Source organism: Oryctolagus cuniculus, chromosome 7 (assembly GCF_964237555.1).
Source record: "Oryctolagus cuniculus chromosome 7, mOryCun1.1, whole genome shotgun sequence".
NCBI classification, from domain to species: Eukaryota; Metazoa; Chordata; class Mammalia; order Lagomorpha; family Leporidae; genus Oryctolagus; species Oryctolagus cuniculus.
In genome coordinates, this window is record NC_091438.1 from 110237389 (window position 1) to 110264513 (window position 27125).

Sequence of the window (27125 nt, forward strand, 5' to 3'; positions counted from 1 at the left end):
CAGTATTATGTTTTTATTCTCAAAGTGTACCTAAGATGAAAGACATAATATGCTTTCACACAATTTTGTCAGAAGTGTTGTGCTTCTACCAAAAGAGAAAAAGCACGATTTGATTCATTACTTTTTTAAAAGATTTACTTATTTATTTGAAAGGCAGAGTTACAGAGAGATGGGGGGAGAGAGAGATCTGCTATTGGTTTACTCCCTAATGGCCAAAGCCAGGAGCCAGGAACTCTTGTTTGGTCCCCCACGTGCTACTGCTTTACCAGGCACATTAACAGGGAGCTGGATCAGAAGTGGAGCTGCTGAGACATGATCCAGTGGCCATATTGGATGCCACTGTTGCAGGCAGTGATTTAACCTGCTGTGCTACAATGCCAGCCCCTGAATCATTTTTTTAAATTGCAGTTTGTAATACTAATTTTGCTAACTGTAAGAAAAAAAATTGTGTTTCTGCTTTTTAGTTTTGTTTTCAGTGTTCATATCTAATCATATCTTTCACTATTTACATTGAAACTATTATCTCAGTTTTAGAATTGATGTGCTTTGTGGCCTTTTTCTTGAACCAACTTTCCCTTAGATAATCAAGACCAGTTTTTACATTTAAGTATTTCATGGTTAGTAATAATGTTGTTTTGGGGTCCTGCTTCCTAAAGTTTAATTAGAGAAGTTTCTCTTTCAAGGAATAAGAACACCTACTATTATTTCAAAATTGGTATGGGAAAATGGATTTAATAGATAAGTTTACTTTGTTGCAAAAAATTTTGAAATCAATGCATAGTGTTTTCCTAATAGGCATTTTCCATGAACTTTTTGAAGACACTTCTCCTATATTTCAATGCTTTAATGTTTGATTATATGAGACAAATTAGACCTTTGTGCCAACTTTAAAACTTTCCAAATAATTATTTTTGTCACATATTTAAATTAAAATTATTTCATTTTCATTTTAAAGTGGATACCAATGCTTCAGAATGGACGATTGAAGACTGGCCAGTTTTGTCTCCCGGTCTCACTGGAAAAACCACCGCAGGCTTACTCAGTACTGTCTCCTGAGGTCAGTGTCTCTCATGTGGAAATTCTCCAGATTGAATGAAAAGGGATTTTTATTGTAAAGTTGATTTTACTTAACAAAACCTTGTCATTTCCTCTAAGTATGTAGATCATGAAGTAATATTATTCCCCCCCCCATGGTTAAAATTCCTCCATATAAAACTAAGAAGCTTTTCTTTTTACGTTTTATTTATTTTTTTGAAAGTCAGAAAACCAGAGAGAGATCTTCAATCCTATGGTTCACTCTCGAAATGCCCACAGCTGGAGCTGAACCAGGCTGAAGCCAGGAGCCCAGAACTCTATTCAGGTCTTCCATGTGGGTAACAGTGAACCAAGTACTCGAGCCATCATCTTATCTTCTCTATTCCCAGGATGTACAGTCTCTGGAAGCTGGATTGGAAGTGGACCTGGGACTTGAACCCAGGGACTCTGATTGGGATGCCATAATCCCAGACTCTAGAAGCTTTTGTCTTGAAAAAAAAAAAAAAAAAAAAAAATTATGTGGAGAATCCGAATAGTACATGCATTGTAAATTACAAAAAATAAGAAAAATTGCATTTTTGTCTCACAAGAAACTTCTTTAAGTAAATGAATATTTCCTTTTAGTAGAAAAGAAGGTATCTCCAAGAAACTAGAGGAAAGATCAGGCATTTAGCACAGTGCTGAAGTCACTGCTTGTTAGACATGCATGCCACATCAGAATATTTAGTTCGAATCCTAGCTTCTTCACTTCTGATCCAGCCCTCCTGCCAGTGTGCATCCTGGGAGGGAGCACATGATAGCCCAAGTACTTGGGTCCCAACCCAACATGGATGGAGTTCCAGGCTTCTGGCTTTGGCCTATCCCAGCCTTGGCTGTTGTGGGCATTTGAGGAGTGAAACAGCAGGTGGCCTGTCTATTTCCACTGTCTCAATGATTTTGACTGTACTGCTGATAAACATTAATCTGAAATGTATCTGGTGAATAATGTGGTGGCATTTGTTGTCAGAATATAATTTTAAAAAGTGTTCACAAATAAACTTATATTCTTATTTTTTAAAAAATAAAGCAATACAAGACTATGCTCTGACCTCGTTTCTCACCATTCTGTGTCACTCACTGAGCCGCTTCCTAATAGTGCAGTGTTTGCTGTTTAGCAAATGCGAGAAATCCTTTCTTGTTGCAGGCCCTTTGCTTTTCCCTTGCCGGTAGTGCTATATGACAAGGCCTGCTTCTTCATTTCATTCAGACATCTGCGTCTCCAAGAAAGTCATCTGTGATTATTCTGTCTTAAGGAACAGCCTCCACAGCTTTATCTCTTTACTTTGTTTTATTTCTCTTCATACCAAGTTTCACTGATTTTGTATTTAATATTTCTTTCTTTGCCTGTCTTTATTGGTGCATCATATTTAGAACAGTGCTTGCTACATTGTAGGTAGTCAACAAATGTTTATTTTTTTTTAAATTTTTTTATTTTTTTTTATTTTATTTATTTATTTATTTATTTTGACAGGCAGAGTGGACAGTGAGAGAGAGACAGAGAGAAAGGTCTTCCTTTGCCGTTAGTTCACCCTCCAATGGCCGCCGCGGCCGGCGCACTGCGCTGATCCGATGGCAGGAGCCAGGTGCTTATCCTGGTCTCCCATGGGGTGCAGGGCCCAAGCACTTGGGCCATCCTCCACTGCACTCCCGGGCCACAGCAGAGAGCTGGCCTGGAAGAGGGGCAACCAGGACAGAATCCGGCGCCCCAACCGGGACTAGAACCCGGTGTACCGGTGCCGCAAGGCGGAGGATTAGCCTAGTGAGCCGCGGCACTGGCTTGTCAACAAATGTTTATTAAATAAATAAGATAGTAAAAAAGAAATACAGAACCCCCACCCCTAATCTTTCATTCATGTCTTTTTCATGTGTTTTTGTTAGTCAAAATGGTGGCCTTTTGTCAGGCTTAGCATTATATTTCAAAGGAAATTTTTTAAATAAGTTTTTGTGAAAGTTATCTATTTTTACTTAACTGATCTGCAAATTCAAGGTGAACGTTCTAAAGAGATGCAGCTGGTTTTCTTCTGGCTACTGTGCTACATGGACTGAGCATCCCTAATCTAAAAGTCTGACATCTTAAATGTCCGAAAAAAGCATTTTAGGCCCATAAGCTAAAATTTGGATTTTGGGTTTTTTGATTACAGATGCTCAACTGATAAAGTCTATGAAAATATTCCAAAATTTAAGAATTTCTGAAATCTGAAACACTTCTGATTCCAAGTGTTTTTGACAGGAGAAATGCAGCCTGCGTATGCCAATATAGTAAGAATATGGAGATCATTTGAACTTGACTAAGTGATGTAGACAAAGTGTGGCCAAATGATATGTGAGATAAACCACCTAATTAAGAGCCAGTTTTATTACTATACTTAAAGAATAATATATGTTCTAAGTTTCATTGCTTAATTTAAAAGAAGTGAAATAATTATTTAAATTTTAAACTTTTATAGGATATTGCGTATTGCAATTTTGTATATATTGGTCCATACTTTTGACATATTCTAACTTTAGTTCTTTGGGCATTAGAATGTGAGGCTTGACATGTAAGCATGCTTAGGTACTGGTAAACTAATTTCTAAAACCAGTGCACTGTTTCTTAGTGATTTGACTCAGTCATTTTCTTCTTAACTGGGTAAAAAATAACTTTTTTATGTGGTTTTGTACACTTCATCATTGTGGTTTTCAGCATGTTTTCCCACTCAGTATTTGTGTTTCTCCTGCTCTGAGGGTGTAAGTACCACTCCCAGGGTAGACCACTGCCTGTGGTTCCTGTGAATGGCACTACCAAAGTGGTGAGGTCCACAACTTGCGCAGTAGTCAAGATGCTCTTTGACTCCTCTTGTGAGTTGAATCCCAGATCCTCATTTCTGCTCATCCATTTTTTTTTAAATTATTTGCCTGGTAAATTAAAATGCCTACTGAGATCTTTATCAGTATGTTACATGGATATTTCAAACATAAAATGTCCAGAATTGGACTCATGCTTGTTGAATAATATTGGAATCTTAACAGTGAGGGAGAAACCTTGGTGACCAGTGTGCCAATATGAATGATATAGCAATATGAACAACATTTAGAATGGCACCAGACACAAGAAAAGAGCTGTTGCCACTGCCTGTTACATGTATTTGAGATAGCAATTCTTACTTTGACATGCATCAGAACTAACTAAAGGATTTGTATCAACCCAGTTGTTTAACCTTATTCACAGAGCTTCTGATGTAGTAGGTCTAGGTTGGGTTTTGTTTCTAACTGTGCCCAGATGATTTTTATTTTGCTGACTCTTAGACCACACTTTGATAACTGTTATTTTCTAAGAAATACGTGAACATGTATTGTCTATCTTTCTATTATTTCTAAAACTGAAAACAAGTGTTTTAGCTTGAAAAAGGTAAATACTGTTTCTTACTTTGATAGATTTCAAGTTACTCCATCAAATTTTTAAAAAAATGTTTTCTTTTCTACACATGATAAACAGGCACCCCTTGTATTTTGTATTTAGTTTGTTTTACTGAGTCTTTTTTATTTGCCCAATTCTCCTCGAAGTGTTTTCTATGGTGGGTGCTGTAAAATCCTTGTCTAAATCTGTCCATTGTATATGTCATTTTAGTGCTGTTGTCTAATTGTCTTTTCTCATTTAAGTGGAGGTTGTCCTGGTCTTGGTATGATTCATGATTTTCAGTTATATCCTGGCTTTTTGGTATGTTCTGTTATAATATTCTGGATCTTATATAAATACTCTGTTTTAGCAGTGAGGGAGGGAGGTGCTACTGTTAGTCAGAGGTAAAAGTCCACATTTCCCACTCTGCCTTTTTTTTTGAACGCTCCTTGCTGTGAATTGGGTAGATGCTGCTCATTACTTGAAGGGAAGTGGGGTTTCAGCCTCCCACTAGGCCCCTTGCTGACACCTCTCTGCCTGTGAGCAGGAGGGGACACCTGGTTTATGGCTCACTGATACCACAGCTTGTTGGGGACTTATTATCTCCAGGCAGTGAAAGGCTCAAAACTTTGCCCTCTCTGGTGTCACCCTAGTTTATGGGGGTTAAGCTGGGGAGAGGGGCACCTTACTACATTCCATTCAGCTGTGGGTGGCAACATAGGCTCCACACTCAGCCTGTAGAGGCGTGAGTAGGACCAAGATTGGTTTCTTTGTGTTGAGCTAGAGTGTTTTGTTTTTTGTTTGTTTTGTTTTTTTGAGAGCAGACTTTTCCAAAGGTTTTTTGTTTGTTTGTTTGTTTTGCTTCTTTTGGTTTCTCTGTGTTTTCAGCCTCTCTAGCACCCAGTCAAGGATACAAGAGGCAAAAATAAACCTCAGAAAATACTACTGTGTACCTCCCTTCATCCTGAGGTCGCTAGCTCATCTTCATTCTTCTTTTTACCTTTCGCAATCTTTGCCTGCTTTATATATTGTATTCAACATTTTTAACCACACTTAGCAGAAGGAATAGAATTTGTGTACTTGTCTTTTAAAAATTTTTAATGAAATAATTTATATTGTCAATAACTTACATTAAAATATTTTCTAATCCTTAAAACAACAGGCTTCCTTTGCTTATGAATATTTAAAAACCCAATTAAAACACATAGGCATATTTGAAATAATAGAAATGGAGGAGGGAGGGAGGGTAGAAATTATAATTGTGTTCTTAAAACTACATAGGAGGCCGGTGCTGCGGCTCACTAGGCTAATCCTCCGCCTTGCGATGCCGGCACACCGTGTTCTAGTCCCGGTCGGGGTGCCGGATTCTGTCCCGGTTGCCTCTCTTCCAGGCCAGCTCTCTGCTGTGGCCCGGGAATGCAGTGGAGGATGGCCCAAGTGCTTGGGCCCTGCACCCCATGGGAGACCAGGATAAGCACCTGGCTCCTGCCATCGGATCAGCGCGGTGCGCCGGCCATGGCGGCCATTGGAGGGTGAACCAACGGCAACGGAAGACTTTTCTCTCTGTCTCTCTCTCATTGTCCACTCTGCCTATCAAAAAAAAAAAAAAAAAAAACTACACAGGAGATCTGTCCCCTTTTATAAATAAATGTACAGATATAAAAAAATTGAATATTATAAACCATTAAAGTGTCATTGTACATGTGAATTTATTTTCACATGGAACATGTGAAAAGCAGGTTTCAAAATAGCATGTTTGATATTAGCTAAGGGTTATATAAAAGTACATGTGTGTACAGAACACTTAGAATGATATAAGGGGATATGTCTTGGGGAAGATAGAAATTTGAGGCATTATTTCTGCTTCTACTCAAGCTTTTTGATTCTTTTGTAGAAAACACATACTGAATTTGTAATATTTACAAAATAAAAATTTAGTTTATTTACAATGATTAAAATATATTTCCATAATATTTTTCCCCTTGAGTTATTTTAACTTTAAAATTTGTTTTCAGAATTCATAATCTACTTAAGCACCTTGCTCATTATATTTGATATCTTATAGGTCCCTCTGCCTGGCATGAAATGGGTAGATAACCACAAAGGTGTTTTTAATGTTGAAGTTGTTGCCGTTTCATCTATCCATACACAAGTAAGTGAGTTTTAGTAGTTTTTATGATCAAATTTCACTTGAATAAATTGAACATATTATCTAGTACTTATATCAGTTTTGTTATCTGCTATCAGACTTATGGGAATATATGTTAATTAAAAACATAGATTTGGACTTTTTTTAAAGGAATCAACAAATTATCATTCAATGTCGACATTAGCAGACATTTTGTTTTCGAACTGTTATTAACTTCATTTTGGACAATTACATGACATTTTTCTAAGCTTCTGGTACATGGTAGAAATTATTTTATTTCTCATAAACTCAAGTATTTTAAGTAGGAAGCAATTTAGGGGCCATTTCCCTAAATTCTTCACTCTGCTTCTGAAACATGCCCAGTTCTCCTCAAAGCCATTCTTCCTGATATTCAGATGCCTTCTTTTCAAAACGTTTCTCTTCACCTTGGCGAGGCCTGCTTTGGTGACTCTTGAACATAGCAACCCCATCCTTCTGAGTCATTTTATCCTGGACCATAACTGTCTACATTCCACTCTGTCTCTCCGTGTCATTTTCTCTGTTGTGTTTTTACTCTGTCTCACTCTGTTTTCTGTGTCTGTGTCTGTGTGTGTGAATTCCATTCCTCACCCCCTACCACACTCATTAAATTGCAAGTTCTGTGAAGTCAGAGTTGCTACCTGACAGCCTTCATTAGAGAGAAGAGCCCTCCCTTCAAGGACCTAACATCGAATAGGGGAAAGGATAAAAATAATTATCAAAAATAAAATTAGTACTATGTTAGCTATACTAAGTAAATCTTTTCAAGTACAGAGGAGGATTTTGTCTGTTCTACTGGGGACAGAGCTGTTGCATTGATAAGTAAACATTTACCCTACATAGAAAGGAACAGTAAACAACTCAGATGATCACATAGCAAGTGCAAAGAGACAGTAGTAGTCTGTTTAAAGACTGGCAAATGGAGCAGACGTTGTGGCGCAGCGGGTTAAGCTACTACTTTGAATGCCTACATCCCAAATCAGAGTACCTGGTTCAAGTCCCATGTTCCTGCTAATGTGCCTGGGAGGCAGCAGATGATGATGAGACAAGGACTTGAGTTCCTGCCATCCATGTAGAAGACTCGGATGGAGTTCCTGGTGCATTCTCTCTCTCCCCTCCCTCTCCTCCCTCCCTCCCTCCCTCCCTCCCTCCCTCCCTCTCTCTCTCTCTCTTCTCTCTCTCTCTCTCTCTCTTTCTCTCCCTTTCAAATAAATAAATAAGATTGTTAAAAAAAAAAAAAAAAGGCTGGCAAGTTATCTGGTGTGAACGTAATTTAAAGTGCCTAGGAAATCATGATAAATAAGGACAGATAATAGACTGGTAATAGATTATGAAGGACCTTGAATGCCATAGAGGTTGGTCTAGGTAGATGGAAATTTCTAACCTAAATAAAGAACTAAACTTGGGAGCATGCTGACGGAAAGCAGTTGTGGAACTATCTGACGTTATTTTCGAACCTGTTGAAGTTGAAGTGCCTGTGCACTTCAGATGGAGATGTCCTACAGGCAAGTTGTAGTCAGTTTAGAGTTTGGGGATGAAGGTAACAATAAATCTGATAGCTGAAATTAAATTGGTAGATGTGATTTTTCTGGGGAGAATATGTAGAGTGAGAAGAGGTTAAGTGTTTAAAATGAAAATTAGGGATTCACCAAAATGTTAAGAGAAGAACTGGTATGGAAGGCTTCCCAGTGCCACTTCAGTTCAAACTTTTTTTAAAATTTGTTTGAAAGGCAGAGTAACAGAGAGAGAGAGATCTCCTCCATCTGCTGTCCCACTCTGCAAATGGTCACAAAGGCCAGGGCTGGGCCAGACCGAAGCCAGGAGCCAGGAGCTTCCTCCGGGTCTCCCACATGGGTACAGGAGCCCAAGCGCTTGAGCCATCCTCTGCTGCTTTCCCAGGTGCATTAACAGGGAGCTGGATTGAAATGGAGCAGCTGGGATACAAACCAGTGCCCATACAGGATTCTGGCGCTGCAGATGAAGGCTTAACCCACTGCGCCACAACACCACACAGTTATGGCTTGTTTTAGTGAAAGGTTGGGAAGCAGAATCAGTGAAAGGAAAATGTGAGGGGGTAGAGTCTCAAGGAAACATGGCACAAACCTCCAAGATCCAGTGGATGAAGACCTCCCTCCCTCCCTCGGTGTCTCCCTCCCTCTCTCTCCCCACCTCCCTCCATCTCCTTCCCTCCTTCACTCTCTCCCCTTCTCTCTCTCTCTGCCTCTTCCCCCCTCCCAGCCCTCATAACTCTGTTTCAAGTAACTAAATCTTCAAAAGAAAGATGCTTTGGTAGTAGTTAGGATTTATATAATAATACAGAAGTGGACCCCAGTAAAAGGATGACACCAATGGAGATTTTCCTTTTATGATGTTATTAGATGTGTCCTAAGCTTCCTATTTTCTTTCCCCTCTGTTGATGAGAAGATATACTGTTAATATGTTCTTTCCCTTAATAGAAGAATTCTTAATGTTATATTAAATTATGTAAAATATATGAATACTTTGTTTTTCATACTTCTTATCCATTTCTTATAATCATTGTGAGTTTTCTCTTTTTAGACTTGTCAATGCATTTATATACTTCCAACTTTATTTTTATGGTGGCAGATATGTGTGTTGTTTTGATGTGACAAGAAAGGATTTTGGACCCAATGTGTTATTATATAGATGATTTCGAATATATGTAATCTGGAGAAAGAATTATGTGCATGCATCTATTGTGTAGCATCCTGGTGCTTATTACTGGCCTTGATGATTAATAGTCAAAAGTTTATAAATTTTACAACTGTGTAAAACAAGTCAGTCATATATTATACCTTCTTTTAAAGGATCTGTTGAAGACAGCAAATATTTCTTAAGATGTTTTATTCTTTTAACTTTTTGAAGTATACTGAATGTATTGCCACTATGTAAAACAAATTGACCATGTATTCTAACCTTTTTAAAAGATCAATTGAAAAAAAATCCTATATAATGTTTTATACTTTTCTTATAACTGTCTCATGTACTGGATTTCAGTAATGAGTTCCTTTGCTCATTTAAATATATATCAAATTAGAACAATATTAGAATTATAAATGTGAAGCTATATGGCATTACTGTCTTCTCTTAAACTTTATTTTTATTGCTAAGTAAAAGTCTTCCCATAGTTGCAACAGACTTCTGCTCACATCTCATTGGTCTTTAGGTATAAAGGAGCATCTTGGAGAATAAGCATCTGCCCTTGGACCTGGCACATTACTGCTATACGTAACACTGGTTCCATTAACAGTGTAGAAGGAGATTAAGTGACAGTAGTCAGGACTGAAGTCAGGAGACAAAACTGCCAGTAGTTAAAAAAAATCTTTTTAAAGATTTATTTATTTACTTATTTATTTATTTGAAACAAAGAGTTACAGAGAGGCAGAGGCAAAGGCAGAGAGAGAAGTCTTCCATCTGCTGGTTCACTCCGCAAATGGCCACAAGCATCCAGAGCTGTGTGATCCAGAGCCAGGAGCCAGGAGCTTCCTCTAGGTCTCCCACACGGGTACAAAGGGTCCAAGCACTTGGGCCATCTTCTACTGCTTTCCCAGGCCATGGCAGAGAGCTGGATTGAATGTGGAGCAGCCAGGTCTTGAAACTGGTGTCCATATGGGATGCTGGCACTGCAGGCAGTGGCTTTACCCGCTACACCACAGCACCAACCCCAGTAATTCAAACTTTAAAAACATTTTTTAAGTATTTATTTATTTGAAAGGCAAAGAGAAAGAGATTTTCATCTGTTGGTTTATTTCCCAAATGGCTGCAACAGCCTGGGGGAAACCAGGAACTCCATCTGAATCGCTCGTGGGTAGCAGGGACTTAAGTACTTGGGCCATCATTTGCTGCTTCCCAGGCACATCAGCAGGGAGCTGGATCAAAAGCATATCTGGTATGAGATGTGGGCATCTCCAATGGTGGCTTAACCCACTGTGCCTGCCCATGTATGGAGACAGTTTAACATAAAAAATTGTTATCTTGGGGCCAACGCTGTGATGTAGTAAGTTAAGCCTTCTCTGTGGCACTGTCATCCCAGTTTGAGTTCTTGCTGCTCCACTTCCAATCCAGCTCCCTATGAATGGTCTGGGCAGGAGTGGAAGATGACCCAAATGCCCGGGCCCCTGCGCCCACGTGGGGGACCCAGAAGCAGATCCTGGCTCCTGGCGTTGGATTGGCTCAGCTCCTGCCATTGAAGGCATTTGGGGAAGTGAACCAGTGAATGGAAGACCTCTCTCTCTGACTCTCCCTCTCTGTCTGTAACTCTGCCTCAAATAAATAAATCTCTTTTTGTAAAAAAAAATTGTCAACTAAATTAAAATTATATGTTTTATAAATATATATTAAAAGAATGTATATCTTATACCACTTATAAATGGTGGTATAAGAAAATTATGTGATTGTCACAGAGATAGCAATTACAGAAAGTGTCAGAGAAGGAACGTAAAAACCTGGAGGAGGATACTATAGGCTGACCATCAGACCCCTGGGGAGGGCATGTTGTTGCTGCTGTAGGATTGCATTGCCTGCCATGCCGCTGTGTGGAAGGGGCCGGGTGGAGAGCACTTGCTGTGGAAGAGAACCACCACCGCTGTAGTGAGTGCTGCTGCTCAGTCCTCACCACAGACCCGCACCATTCACATCTGCTTGCCACCACCAGGGAAACCCAAAGGCTAGAAGAAAAGACTCTTTTAACTTCCTACTGTCTGTCCAAGTCTAACCACAAGTCAGCTGACCAAGAAGAATTCAGCTTGAAGAGTATAACTCTAGTATTACCAAAGCACAGCAAAAGTGATAGGTTTGAAGCTCAGAGGCAATAAATTGATAATGGACACAGGTAGGTTGCTAATGTATTTGCCGTAATAATTGATCTCCAAACTAAGAAGGCAAACTCAAACTTTAAAAATAGAGAGAAAAACCTTAATTAATATCAGTAGTTTTTGAGTAACCAGTAATATTTGAAGTGGCTATTTTACAATAATAAATGAGAGTAGATGTGTTTAACTGGAAATAATGTTTTTATATACTTATATGTGCTTTTTATATTATCAGTTAATATGAGGTATTAGTGGTCCCTAGTCCTTAAAAATAGGGGAATTTACAGAGTTTTAATTGTTTAGTGCTTTTGGTTCATTTTTTGTTTTAGGATCCTTATCTTGACAAGTTTTTTGCCCTGGTCAATGCTCTGGATGAACACATGTTCCCAGTCCGAATTGGGGACATGAGAATCATGGAAAATAACTTAGAAAATGAATTGAAGAGCAGTATTTCAGCATTGAATTCATCTCAGTTGGAACCAGTGGTCCGATTTCTTCACCTTCTGCTTGATAAACTGATACTCTTAGTTGTTAGACCTCCTGTCATTGCTGGCCAAATAGGTAATTTACTTTTGTTTGGGGATGAATCATAAAATTTTTAATTTGGCATTTCTAACTTTTGTTTAAAAAACAGAAGACTCATGATTCCTAATTGCTATCTATAAGGACTATGTTTGAATTTATTTTTTTGAGGGGAAGGATGTTTTATATATAATGCTAGATGTTGATAACTCTCTTTGGTTTTTATAAAATGTGCCATGCAGTCTTCTACTGAAATTATGTAACTTATTTTATTCATTCAACAAATGTTTATCAAATACTTAATATCTATCAGACACTGATAGGTATGGTTCCTGTCTTTAAGATCTTACAGACTGGTTAAGAAAATAGAGGTGAACAGATAAATCATGTTAACATTTCACAAGACCTATGATCTATCTAGTCTACATTTCCATTCATCTGCTGTCATCCACTTAATAGCTGTTATTGCATTCATTTGCTCAAAAGTCACTGTATTCTCTTTTTCTTCTGTGTTGTTTCCAAAGGAGAGGTGTTCTTTATCCCCACCCTTTTCCAAGGTTTCCTCCTGTACCTTTGCTGATAATTTCATCTAAATCTTGCAAAGAAGTTAAGCTAATTGGTGATTAGAGGTGATATGAGGGCAGGAGTTGAAGTAGATTTTTCCATGACAATTTGAGGAATTGGGAATATTTTTCTGTAGGGAATCAATAGCCTTTGACAGGTCTTTTCTTAATTAGGAAAGTAATGTGATCAAGTTTGCCTTTAAAATGATGGCATTGCTGCATTGAGATGGGTTGGAAGCAGGAAAATCTATAGGCAAGGTTACAGATTAAGAGTCTTGCCCTCATTTCCATACAGAAAATGATGAGATCCTGAAAAACAGCAGATGATAGTGTGATGGAGAAGAGAGGATGGTTTAACAGATTATAAAAAGTACTATGGGGCGGGCCCAGTGGCATAGTAGGCTAAGCCTCCACTTGCGGTGCTGACATCTCATATGGGCACCGGTTCAAGTCTCAGCTGCTCCCCTTCTGATCCAGCTCTCTTTCAAGGCCTGGAAAAGCAGTAGAAGATGGCCCAAGTGATTGGGCCCCTGCACCCATGTGGGAGACCCGGAAGAAGCTCCTGGCTCCTGGCTTCAGATCGGCTCAGCTCCGGCCTTTGTGGCTACTTGGAGAGTGAACCAGCAGATGGAAGACCTTTCTCTTTGTCTCTCCCTCTCTCTGTCTGTGACTCAACCTGTCAAATAGATTTAAAAAAAAAAAATACTGTTACAAAAATCGTAGAAAAAATTCTTGGAAAAAATGGTTACCACTGTTTTGTTGGCTGTACAAATAATAATAATATATTAAGTATATTAAGTAACAATATATTAAGTATATTAAGTAACAATATATTATTATAACAATAGTAACAGTAATAATATGTGTAACATTGTAACAATAATGATATTATGTAACAATAGTAGCAACCACATGATTAGCTCTTATATACCTGGAATAGTTCTGTGTGCTTTGTTTGTGTGAGTACATGAAGTTTTTACAACAGCCCTGTGAGTAGGTGTCACTGTTACCACAATATCATGAATGAATAAAGTAATGAACAGAATCCTTAAAATCTTGTGTGAGGCCACTCAGCTAGTACTGGCAGAGTCAAAACTCAAGCCCAAGCAACTGGCTCCAGTGTGCCTCTCTTCTTTACTGTACTTGAGAAGTAGTAGGTGATGAAAACAACACAAGCAATACATACTTCTCTAAGAAGTTTGCTTAGAAGAGAAAGCGGGGTTGAGTGGAGCATTAGAGTAGAGATTGAAGCATACTTACATACCGAGAGAAAAGGTTGAGTAAAGGAGAAAAATATAAGCTATAGAGTGAAGAAGGATTAACTGAGAAAGAATGGGGACAATGTAGGAGAAGGGCACAGCTTCCTTTGGAAAGGATTTGAAAGTAGTTTGAGATTCTAGTAAATCTGTAGAAAGACTTGAGGACTTCATACATGTGTGTGTGTGTGTGTGTGTGTGTGTAGAAGGCAAAGATTTACAAAGAGGGAAGTAAAGCAGAGCTGAATTTTGAGAAGGATTATGATGATTTGGAATAAGAAATATGAGAAAAAGGCAAAGGAATTAACTAAGAACACGGGGTGATTAAACCCCATTCAGGTTTCTGTCTAGTCTCTTTCCCTTCTAGGTCATTGTGTACTGGTTAATATTCCTACATGACCATTTTATCTAATGATTTCCACTTTTAGGAAAACTTAATTGGCCTCATTATCTGCTCGTAATTTCCTGTCTTGATTAAATAAATCATAGACTCTGAGGTTCTGTTGCTCAGAACACCTGCTTAGTTTATCCATTATTCAAGGTGCTACTATCAGAATTTCCTATTTTTTAAAAAATCTTCATTATATATTGACTTGAGTTACTGAGTAGGTATTGGTTACCTTATTATTTAAAATTTATATTCAGTCTTACACCTTTTTTCCAGCCTTATAATCTCTTATACTGTTTTTCTAGACCTTTTTTTCTTCTATTCCTATACAGATTCACTCATTTCAATCAAATTGCTTACTATTTCCTTTTCTTATTATCTTTAGTTAGTATTTTTAATAATCTATTGTAATCTGTTTTATTGTTAAGAAAATAATGTGTGATGATTGTATGATGTTTAGATTTTTCAGTTATTTTTAAATGAGAATTCCTTCTGAATGTGATATGCAAGATAGATTTTTAAATTATGTGCTGTATATTGTTTTACAAAATAGACATTTGTTGGAAAATGTTTTGATTTTTAACCAATCAAATCCATACAATTTGCATGTTAAGTTAGGAAAATTAGTTTTTTTCTCATTTTGTTCAGAAAAATATTTTTGGTTCAGCTAATACAGGATATCATTAAAATCAATTCCACATATCATATTTATGCACTTACTATGTGTAAAATAACTAAAGCGTGTTGAGATGAAAAACTTATATCTTCATGGAACTTACAGTCTGAAAAAATTAAAGCAAAAATATTTTCCTCCTTAAAAGTTAATCTAGGTCAAGCGTCTTTTGAAGCCATGGCATCAATTATAAATCGACTTCATAAAAACTTGGAAGGAAATCATGACCAGCATGGCAGAAATAGCCTTCTTGCATCATATATTTACTATGTTTTTCGCCTACCGAATACTTACCCTAATTCACCATCACCAGGTATTTTTTTTACAATGAAACTGGTTTTCACAAATTATGCTTTTGACAGAATTGAGATATTTGTATAGTCCAAAGTGTGATTCATTCATTGAATAGCAAATGTCTATTGAATACCCACTTAAATACCATTCACTGTGCTTAGTGCTGGAATTAAAGGGATAAATAAGTTACATTTTTAAACATCATCATTTATACAGCTTTCTTCAGTTTGAATTGGAGAGCTCAATGAATTAATTCTTGAAAGTGAGCCCTACAAATAACCTTGTTCTCTCAAAGTATTTTATCATTCTTTATTGAGATAAGATATATAATCTTATTCTTGTCATTCTGAATGCAGTTGGGCTTTAAAATAGAAACATGGTAGCTCTGTAGTTCCCTGATAACCCTGTGAAACTTACAATAATGTACAAGATTATTCTGCAGAAAAATGTTGATCTCTTTACGGTCAATAGAGTGATACAGCATTTTGAGTTGTAGATCCTGAGTAGTTACTTGTCTATTGCATGACATTTGTGGTAGTGGTAGGGATTACCATAGTTGAAGAACCCTTCAGTTATTCAGTTAGTTAACTAATAATTAGGTTACACATACTTTTCAACTTGTTCGCCTACTTGTCTGAATCATTCATCAGTTTGAGATTGCATATGTTAATTAGTTGGCGGGTATATATCATTTGCAAATTATGGCATTTAGAAATATTTTTATAAACGAGGAAAGTCAAGTTGATTATGGAAACAATTACTGGGTATTACTGGTTGAAACATAATGTCAGCCTTTCCTTTAGTCAGGCAAAAGGATTTACTTTTTTTTGTGTATATATAACCTGAACTCTTAGAATTATCTTTACTTTTTGTGTTTATATCATAAGCATGCCATTTTATATTGTTCATGTTGTCAGTAATAAAAGTAGAGTAATAAAGAATACTCTTGTTGAGCTGTTGGCAGTAAATTGGCTCTCCTATAGTGACATTACCAGGGAAGAGTAGGTGGAGAGGGCAAAAAGGAGGGAACATCAGCTGGAACCTTTTGGGTCACATTTGCAGCGATACCTAAGTGAAGGTAATGTGTACTCCCTATTAATTTTGTTTTTTATTATACATGACATACATAATCAGTTTTGTAGCATTTTTCCTTTGGAAACAAAAGCAGTTTGTGATACTTGTGGAATATGTAAAGTGTCAAAGCTGTTTTCAGGTTCTTTCCTAATTTTCTTTGTTTATTTTCTATTTCATGTACAACTCCAGGTCCCGGGGGCTTGGGAGGATCAGTGCATTATGCCACAATGGCTAGATCTGCTGTAAGACCTGCAAGCCTTAATTTAAATCGGTCTCGGAGCCTTAGTAATAGTAATCCAGATATATCTGGGACTCCCACTTCACCAGATGATGAAGTTCGGTCAATCATCGGTAATAAGGTAAACTGAAGATATGCATCTGTAAATTTGGTTTTCAGTTTTCTGAACAAAGGAGAAGTGTCCAGTTGTTTTAATTTTTTCTTAATGTTGAGATGTAGTTGAGTTAGAAATAAGCAAGAAATTACACATTTCTATTCTATCAGTATACACCAAGTATCTCTTGTTTCTGTTAAATATGCTTGCTATTACAGACTGGTTTATACACTGAGCTAAAAAATACATGCCAAATTCTGAAATTTGTCTGGGATGACTGGTCACTAATATAACAATATTATCTCGTATGCCATCATATAAAAATGGCTGGATTGACTACCTATAGAATTAAGAGACATCTATCTGACTCCTGTGAAGAAACATATCATCATTGTTTTAAAGTATGAGCTCCTCCAAAAAACATTAAGAACAGTGATGATTAGCTTTGATAGGTGATAGAGCTGCCTTTCACATGAAACTCTGCGTAAAAGTACACCAAGATTCAAAAAAATACAGTATATTCAGTAATGGTTAATGATTATTCCAGGCTACAAGGGAGAGGCCAGCCAGTATATTGTCCAGCTGTTTTTTATTCAAAGCACCCATCTTTACTACCCAAAAACATACACCTAAGGAACAAATTATTATTACCTTTCTGTATATAAAAATAACTCAAAGGTCTAGGCAAACAGGGAGAAAGCACAGTAAGAGTGAGACCAAGAAGTAACATCATGTTGTGTTTTGATCAAACTATTAAAAAGTTATTTTTTCTGTTGGGAAAGATCATTCTTATAGAATCATAGGCAACTTTTCTTTGACAATTTGGTCCCTTAATTAGAGTATGAGGAAGAACTAATAAATAAACTTGTTCTAAGGTCAATTTTTAACTCTTTGCCTGAAGTCGGTTAGAACTCTGAAAGATCTAGGTTAGTGGGTTTGGTGAAGTACTTAAAATTGATTCAGAATTTCAGCAATACCCTTTTCATTCATATTTCATTCATATAGTTAACAGAAATTTTACACCCAGAAACTTCTAATTAATTAATTTATATAGTAAATCTTAACTCCTTCATATTAACCACCTCTCATTTTTGGGTAACTTGCAATTTCTCACAGATCAGAATGTATTTTCTCTGTCCTGTAACTTGAATAATAAATTAATATATGGATTCCAATAACCTAAAGATCCTAGAGAGAATGATGTGCCAATGTATTTATGTGGTATTCTGTAGAACAACCTGAATAATATGGCAGTTTCAAAAAAGAAGACTTTTTTCTCCCACATATATTGCCATGTTTCATTCTTGATCATATCTGATTGTAGTAGGGATAGTTTGCATTATTTTTATACTGTCTATATAGTAATAAATTATAGTTCTTCAGCAGAATGAATCTGATTTGTGAATTATAAAAAAAAATTTGCATCATATGGCTATAGGCAGCATTTCTTTGCAAGATTCAATTTTTAAAATGTTTCTTCTTTAAAATTTGCACTATACCTCATATAGCATATTTCTAGAGTATTCTTGTATGATATATTTAGTAGATTATAACCTCAAGATTTAATACAAAGAGGTCTATAAATATTTGAATGATTTTCTTGCCCTTTCTTAAGAATTTTATTAAATGACACATAGTTTTTATTTTATATATATATATACACACACACACTAATTTATAAGAAAGTCATCACAAGAAGAGAATGTGTCTGGACAACTCAACTTGTACTAATCAAGTTTTATTTAAATGAGTATGTTTACTCTTTTTTTATTGCAAAATTTTCGATGACTACCTTTGTATTGGATTATCATTTAGTCATAATCCCTAATAATAATGGTATATAATTTTATGTGAACTTTATGCATATCACTTCTCATTTATTCTTATTTTATTGACTTGGCAAGCCAAGAAACTTTTCCTTTACTGTTCTTAATGTCTGTCCTTCTTCAGCTGAGCCATGGTGATATCCTAAACCTTGCCATTACCAATAACTGTAATCCTCATAATATCAAGTTCATACATCTTACTCTCTGATCATTATCTCCTATTTTTTCTGTCTGATATGCCAACAATTTCCCTTATATCCCTGAAGCCTCTGATCTCTTGATCTTGTGACTTTTAATTTTTTCCTTTTTTTTAATTTGACAAATAGAGTTAGACATTGAGAGACAGAGAGAAAGGTCTTCCTTCCGTTGGTTCACCCCCAAAATGGTCGCCACGGCCGGAGCTATCCTGATCCGAAGCCAGGAGCCAGGTGCTTCCTCCTGGTCTCCCATGCGGGTGCAGGGCCCGAGCACTTGGGCCATCCTCCACTGCGCTCCTGGGCCACGTGCTGGACTGGAAGAGGAGCAACTGGGACTAGAATCCCGTGCCGCAGGCTGAGGATTAACCAAGTGAGCCAGGGTGCCCGCCCCTATGACCTTTTTTTTTTTTTTTTTGACAGGCAGAGTGGACAGAGAGAAAGGTTTTCCTTTGCTGTTGGTTCACCCTCCAGTGGCCTCCGCGGCTGGCGCGCTGCGGCCGGCGCACCTCGATGATCCGATAGCAGGAGCCAGGTACTTCTCCTGGTCTCCCATGGGGTGCAGGGCCCAAGCACCTGGGCCATCCTCCACTGCACTCCCTGGCCACAGCAGAGAGCTGGCCTGGAAGAGGGGCAACCGGGACAGAATCTGGTGCCCTGACTGGGACTAGGACCCGGTGTGCCAGCGTCGCAAGGCGGAGGATTAGCCTACTGAGCCGTGGTGCCGGCCCCCTATGACTTTTTAATCTACCTTACTCCTTTAATGTTCCCTCTTCTCCTGAGCTGGCTTACTGTCCATATCAATTATTATAGCAAACAATTCTGTTATTCTTCTCATACCTGAAACTACAGTTCAACTCAGTTAATTGCTTATGCCAGGTAAGCAGCTGTACAACTAAACGAGGCGTGAGAAATATTGTGGGAACTGGTCTCATTAGAAATCCCAAGGACATGAACGTTACTGCTGTCAGATATCTGTATTTCCTTCATTCCCATTCTCCCAGAAAATGATTTAATGCCTTGTTTGGTTAATTCAAGCCTCTACTCTTTTCCCCCTCATCTTGTTAGCTCCAGTTACATTGAGCAATTTAAGTCATAAAAGAAAATTTTCATAGACTTTTACCGTCTTATCTATGGAACCTGCAGCCATCAACTGCCTACTAATTAATGCTCTGCTAAAGATGATTGTCCATTTTAGAAAATGTGTTCTTTCTACTCCTACACAAGCTCCTGCCTTCTCAGCTACTCAAGATCCTCACTCCAGCAGTTCTTTCACCTCTCTCCTGCTGCATCAGTCTCCCTATGTATTGAATCATTTCCACCCACCTATAGACATGCTGTTATTTCTCTCCTGTAAAAAATTCTCTCCAGTGTTAACACTGCCTTAGAAGGATTTTCTATTCTTGCTACCCTGTTTTTACTCTCATTCTATTTGAATCAAATATTTCTCTTACCTTTCACCAAACTGTTCTTGTTTATGTTGCTTTTTCCCTCCATGTTGCTAATTTTCAGGACTTGACGTACTTTACCTACCATTAGCTTTTTTTTAATTTAACTTAATTTTATTTTATTTATTTATTTTTTTGACAGGTAGAGTGGACAGTGAGAGAGAGACACAGAGAGAAAGGTCTTCCTTTTTGCCATTGGTTCACCCTCCAATGGCCGCCACGGCTGGCGCGCTGCAGTCGGCGCACCACGCTGATCCGAAGGCAGGAGCCAGGTACTTCTCCTGGTCTCCCATGGGGTGCAGGGCCCAAGGACTTGGGCCATCCTCCACTGCACTCCCGGGCCACAGCAGAGAGCTGGCCTGGAAGAGGGGCAACCGGGACAGAATCTGGCGCCCTGACCGGGACTAGAACCCGGTGTGCCAGTGCCGCTAGGTGGAGGATTAGCCTATTGAGCTGCGGCGCCGGCATTACCATTAGCTTTTGAAACAGGTAAACTCATCTTTCTCCCCATTTTTTCTATTCACTTGGCTTCCAGGGCACAGTGTTCCCTTGGTTTCCCTCTTAGTTTTCAGGTTATGCCTTTTTGGTCTCCTTTGTGAGTTTTTCTTTTCCTAAAGATTTTTGAATCTGGAAGTGTCTCAGACCTTTGTCCTGTTAATACCGAAGTTATGGAAGTTACTTGCTTTACAAAATAAATCACCAAAGTTTTCTTTAAATAGGTAGCTTTGACTGATAAAACAGTTAACAGCATCATTATTTTATATGTAAAATATAATTAATGGCTTGAAAAGATTTATTTTTATTCTCACCATGTTACTTTTTAAAAGAAATTATTAAGCAATGAGTTAGAAAGTGAGTTTCAGAGTACAGAAAAGTCAGATATTCACTTTGTGGAAATATATGGAAGAGAAGAGCACAATTACAGTTTTGTGACAATCTGATACTGACATTTCTTTATTTTTGTAACATGAACAGTGACTTTAAAAATTGAATATGGTAGAAAGATCTTAATGTACTAGAAATGTAATTTTGGAGACTAGTAAGAAACCTGGTTTTACCTTATTTGCAAAACTTAGTTTTTATTTTATCTGAAAACCATATGCTTGTTGATTTGCTTTTATTTGAAATACTATAATAGAGCTCTGAGAAGGCAAATATTTTAAACAAATCTAGTTATATAATTTTACTAGTATTTGGACATTGTCAAATTTACCTTATTAGAAAGCATTCCTTTCAAAAACATGTGGAAAGTTTTTACAAAAACAATTTTTTCCCCTCTCCTTTCTTTGGTGCTTTCCAGCTTGGGTCTACACTCATCCCCTAATGTTTTTAGTGAGTTTATGTTTGCTTGTCCTTGTTATTCTTACCCCAATAATCCTCTAAAAAATTCCTTACAGTTTGTTTCAGTTCCAAGTTAGCAGATTTCTAGGCCTCCAGATTGAGCTTAGACTTCTTGGAATATGGCCCAAAATCTGAATTTTGTAAAGCTTTCCAAGTTACCAAACAGGCTTATGGCATGGAAATAAAGCCCAGTTCTCCTCACCTGAAATCACAGTAACCCTTTTCAAAGACAGACACAGACATAGTACACTTCTGCTCATGTACACTAGTAACATGTTAAAGAAACTGAATTAAAGGAGATGATGATGAACAAACAATTTCTATAGAAGACCCCAGAATAATATTTTTCCTTATAATGTGTATAACTCTGGGCAGAATTCTAAATCCACTATCATTATTAGGTGGGAGAAAATATTAGGCATAATTTTTCTTAATTATTTACTTCTGCATATCTAAAAGAAAATGAAGGAGAAGGCAAGGTCAAATAGAAATGTAGACTATCACTGCATAGTAGTTTTCAGCTGATGAAAGATAAAATGAAAATAAATTATTTTAGCAAATAATGAAATGTAGGGGAAGTTTCCCACTTTTTTTCCCCTTTAAACCTCAGTTAAACTCAGTTATTTATTGCTAACTTGTATTATCTTTAAAGAGCACGTGGGGAGGTGGTGCTGTGGGAACGTGAGTTGCTACTTAAAGGTGATCCATTTACGTAAAGAAAAGTTACTTTTAAATGCTATATTTAATGTTCTTTGTGAATTTTTTTAAGTTATGTAATCAGATAATTTGGGTGAACTAATTCTCTACAGGTGCCTAAAATTTTGGTTGCTTTAACAGTACTAATTAAAAACATGTTTGCATTGGAAGGTCTGGATTTCTTTAAGAATAATTATAGCATGCAACATGTAATATTTCTTTCCTTTCCAACTGCTTTCTATTGTATGCTTAGGGTTTAGATCGCTCCAATTCCTGGGTTAACACTGGTGGTCCAAAAGCTGCCCCATGGGGATCCAACCCCAGTCCAAGTGCAGAATCAACACAGGTGGTGTTTACATTAGAGGTTTCTTTATTGGCTGCTGATGTTTCCTTTAGAACATTACTTTTTAGTACATACTATGATTTCAGTGGCTTGCTTTTTTAATCATTAAGAAGTGTGTATTTTGTTTACTTTTAGCACATTTTCCAACTACTATGCATGAATACCACCAATTGCACCAGTAATGTTCTCCTTTCCCATTTTGTTTCTCCTCCTTATTCCTCCTATACACTCTATCAGTATTTCAATGCCTGCTGCTTACGCAATGATGGCTTTTATAACAGTTTCTACTTTCGGGGTAGCACATATTTAGTAGGAATTTTTTTTAATTACACGAAAAAAACTGAACAGTTTTCAATTTGCTTTTGGTTTAAAATATAGTTATTATTTCATTTTTATTTAACCTTTGCTATCCTGTCATTTTTTCATAATCACTCAGTAGAAAGACTGGTAATAAATTAAAATTAAATATGAACAGTGTATGAGCTCCATGCTGTGTGGTTGAATACCAGAAGCAAAAATCCATTTTAATGTGTACTGTGTTGCAAAGTATGAAATTTGTTTTAACTTAGTTGAATTAGGTTTTGCTTAAGACTAGTTGCTTGATAGCTAATACTGCATGAAACCTCAAAACATACTTCTCATTTGTGTGTGGCTTTAGAGGAAAATTCTGATATTCTTGAAGAAAAATTTAATTTTGTGTTTAATGTTATAAATGATTTATATATGATGTAGTATTTTGACAACATGAGCAGTGTTTTGACTGGTAAAAAACGTGAAGAAATATTCTAATCTCTTTATTTTCTTCATTATATGCAAAATTCTTGATGTCTTTTTGGTCAAAAACCACTTGAGAAATATGTTTTTAGTTTTTATATATTTTTACTAGATATGTGCATGTATTAGATCACATAGATAAAAGTTTCATTCTTTGCAGCACTCAGAATATTATGTGATCATTAAAATACTCATCTTTTTAAAAGACTAAAAACACAGAGGCCATGTTGATATTTCTGATGCATTGTCATTGAAGCAATGACAAATAGTGAAAATAAGATGAGGAATGAAACAAACGATTGTGGAAACCACAGTAAAATTCTGTTTTTAAACTGTACGTGATCCTTGATCTGCAGCCACCCACTATAAATGTTAATGTTATCTCGTCATTCATTCATCTCCACTCCGTAGGGTATGGATCGAGGTTGTAATCGTATGTCTTCGCACACAGAGACTTCAAGTTTCTTACAAACATTAACGGGACGCTTACCAACTAAAAAGGTAGATTCATATGAAGAAAATCCTTACATGGGGGAAATCATTCAACAGTTAAATAGATGTGGATTTCATTACCTAACCAGTATGAGATACTAAAATAATTGCATTGTGTTTTAACATACATCTGGGCAAGCGCTGCTTGTCTGACACCTCTGGGGGCATACCTTGCCAGTGTAGTCTCTTACATTATGATAATGTTCATGTCTTTGGAATTGACTGTTTTTAGAATTTAGTGAATTCAAATTTGATCATCAAATTTTAGTGCCAAATGTATCAACTCTTAATTCTGTTTCTGTAACTACTTCTGTTTTGTGTTTTAAATCTCCAGGGAAAGGAAGATGAGTTAGAAAAATTATCACTCTTAGTAAGATATGTTGATTTGCTTCCCTTATGCACAGTTTTGTTAGTCCTTTTTCATATTAATATACACTACTTTGCAAATGCTTTGTATGTGTATCCATTATAAGGCAGGAATTTTCTGCTACTTTAAAATAAAGACTTTAAATCCTTAAAAACTTGAAAATTTATGTCTTATAGCAAAATTTAAATTTTCAAAAGTATTTCCTAAATTGTACCAGCAAAGTTCATGAGTGTATTTGTATCTGTTAAAATACGTATTTAAGACACAGAATGATCTTGTTTGTAACTGTGAGTTTTCAGTCTAGTTTCTGTTTGCAGGTACAATTTAGGAGGCTGTTTCCTACCTGTCTTTTTAAAATTACATTTTACTCCAAGATAACATGTAATTTTTTCAGCTGTTCAACATGCCACTGTCTTACATGCATAAATAGCCGTTTCGTTAATGGGTGTTTTCACTGCATCATTGAATGGTTCACATGCCTTATTTTGCTTTTTCTCCATTATATCTTCACCTGTATTCGCATTTTGTTTGGTTTATGTTATCAGCAGATTTGACTTTGGTACTAACTGTGGATTTACTTCTGGATAGCTTTTTCATGAGGAGCTGGCTCTGCAGTGGGTTGTTTGCAGTGGCAGTGTTCGTGAATCAGCTTTGCAACAAGCCTGGTTCTTTTTCGAGTTAATGGTGAGCAAACTAAGCATATTCTTTATTATTTTTTCCTTAGTGAACAGTTTTGTGTTATCTCGTTTTTATCTTGGAAGTTTTTTTTTCTATTGGTTTTATATGTGCCTCCCAGACAGAATTACATGTGATATACCTCTAAACAAACACTCTGGACATTCAGCAAAATTTCGGTAAAATTTTAGCATCTGAGGCTCATTTTAAATCTCGTTTTTTTTCAGAGGTAGCTTCCAAAGTTGTCTATCTTTTTATGTTTTTATTTGAAAGAGTAACAGAAAGAGATCTTCATGTGCTGATTCACTCCCCAAGTGGCTGCAATGGCCAGAGCTTAGCCATCTTCTTGGGCGTCATCTACTTGGGTCATCTTCTGCTGCTTTACACAGGCACATTAGCAGGGAACTGGAAGGGAAATGGAGCAGCTGAGACATAAACCAGTGTCCATATGGGATGCTAGTGTCACAGTCAGCAGCTTTGCCCACTATGCCACAACCCCAACCCCTTAAATTCTTTTTAAAGTGTGCTTCCTTCTTTGCCAGAATGAACATGCAAATATAGAAAAACAGCATGATAAATTTTATAACAAGCAAAGATAAAAAGGACCTTTTACATATCTATGCTATTATTATGTTTAGAAAGCTCTTAGGGAAGTGCCAATTACAGCCAGTAAAAAAAAATTCTTAATAAATTATATTGAAAATATCATAGATGGGGGTGGGCAGTTCGCCTAACATTTAAGACCTCCACATCCCATATCGAGTGCCTAGGTTTGGTTCCTGGCTCCTTGCTCCAGTCCCAGGGCAAAGCTCCAGCTATCATGTCATTTGGAGATATGGGAACTCTCTCTGTCTCTGTCTCCCTCTAAACAAAATTTTTAAAGAAATGAAAGAAAATACCAAGTAGATGAATTAATAAGTAAATACATATGTTCATATATACATATATAAGCATTCAATGTTGCCTATATTGAAGACTATAAGAAAATATTTCTTTGAAAAAAAATATTTTAATAAACTTAATTGTTTATTTCCTCCATCTGCTGATTCACTCTGTGAATTGGCTACACAGGCCAGGAATGCGTTAGGCTGAAGACAAGAGTCCATAATTCCATTCGGGTTTCACACATCGATGGCAGAGGCCAAAGCCATCTTCTCTGCTGCTTTCCCAGGCACATTGCCAGGGAGCTGGATCAGAAGCAGAACATCCCGGTCTCAAACTGGCACTCTGATACGGGATGCCAAGCATCACAAGGGACCACTCAGTCCACTGTGCCACAGTGTCAGCTTCCAATATAATTTCTTCTAGAGGCTTACTAATCTATAGAAAAAGTAAACCTGGGATCATATATAAATGACAAACAGCTCTTTATTTTCCCCTAGAAAATAAAAATCATGTTTGTAATTCATGTGCTTTTATTGTAAAATAAAAACTAATTATAGCTTTTTAAAAAAACAGATTGATTTGGTTTTTTGAGAGTGAAGTTACAGACAAAGAGGGAGAGACAGAGAGGTCTTCCATCCACTGGTTCACTCCCCAGATGGCCACTACGCCTAGAGCTGGGCTGATCCGAAGCCAGGAACCGGGAGATTCTTACGGTCTCCCACATGCATGGCAAGGCCCAAGCACTTGGACCATCTTGTACTGCTTTCCCAGGCTATACCAGGAAGATGGATCGGAAGTGGAACAGTCAGTACTTGAACCGGCACACATATGGGATACTGGCACTGTAGGTGGAGGTTTAGCCTACTACGCCACAGCACCAGCCCCAATTACAGCTTTTTAATAACCATACATATATGTTAAGATTTCTTATATAAAAGTCAAAAGACTGCAGTTCGACTTTACTATGCTGTGTATTAACTGTAAAATCTTAACTTCAGTTTGCTTGAGGGCTTTTTGTTTTTCGTTTGTTTGTGTTTACCTTGAGAGGCAGAGAGAAAGATAAGAGAGTTCCCATCCTCTGGTTCACTCCCCAAATATCCACAATGTTCAGGGCTGGTCCTGCCAAGAAGTCAGAAGCTAGAGATTCCATCCAGGTTTGCCACCTGAGTGGCAAAAACCCAGCAACTGAAACCATCACTGGAGCCTCCCAGGTTTTACACTAACAGGAATCTGGAATCAGGGACTGGAGTTGGGTCTCAAACCAGATACCCTGATATTGGATGTGTTTGTCTTAACCAGTGTCTAATCTGTAGGCCAAACAACCACCCTCCTCGAATCTAAAGTTTAATGTTCTTTATTACCATTACCACAATGTTGTACAACAAAAAAAATGTATCTGAAAGCATCCTACAGATTTAAATTGCTCTTAATTTTTAAATTAATCATATTATTTTGTTATTAATTTGTCACATATTTATTACATACCACTTGCCACTATACTGTTGATGCTGAAGACACTACAGTGAAGACAGT

At 37.1% G+C, this 27125-nt stretch overlaps 1 protein-coding gene across 11 annotated transcripts in view; it reads left to right on the forward strand.

Annotated features, from left to right (window-relative positions):
• DOCK7 (dedicator of cytokinesis 7) overlaps positions 1 to 27125 on the forward strand; it is a 268374-nt gene that overhangs the window by 140721 nt on the left and 100528 nt on the right. For 6 of the 11 annotated variants that reach the window (XM_070078382.1, XM_070078386.1, XM_070078381.1 and 3 more), the window contains exons 18-25: positions 956 to 1057; positions 6516 to 6602; positions 11779 to 12010; positions 15000 to 15164; positions 16409 to 16578; positions 22310 to 22402; positions 23585 to 23674; positions 24621 to 24716. In XM_070078382.1, the coding sequence (XP_069934483.1) occupies positions 956 to 1057; positions 6516 to 6602; positions 11779 to 12010; positions 15000 to 15164; positions 16409 to 16578; positions 22310 to 22402; positions 23585 to 23674; positions 24621 to 24716 (1035 nt within the window). Of the gene's footprint in view, positions 1 to 955; positions 1058 to 6515; positions 6603 to 11778; positions 12011 to 14999; positions 15165 to 16408; positions 16579 to 22309; positions 22403 to 23584; positions 23675 to 24620; positions 24717 to 27125 lie in introns of those variants that run through there. The other 5 variants (XM_070078385.1, XM_070078383.1, XM_070078384.1 and 2 more) reach the window with 3 other exon arrangements.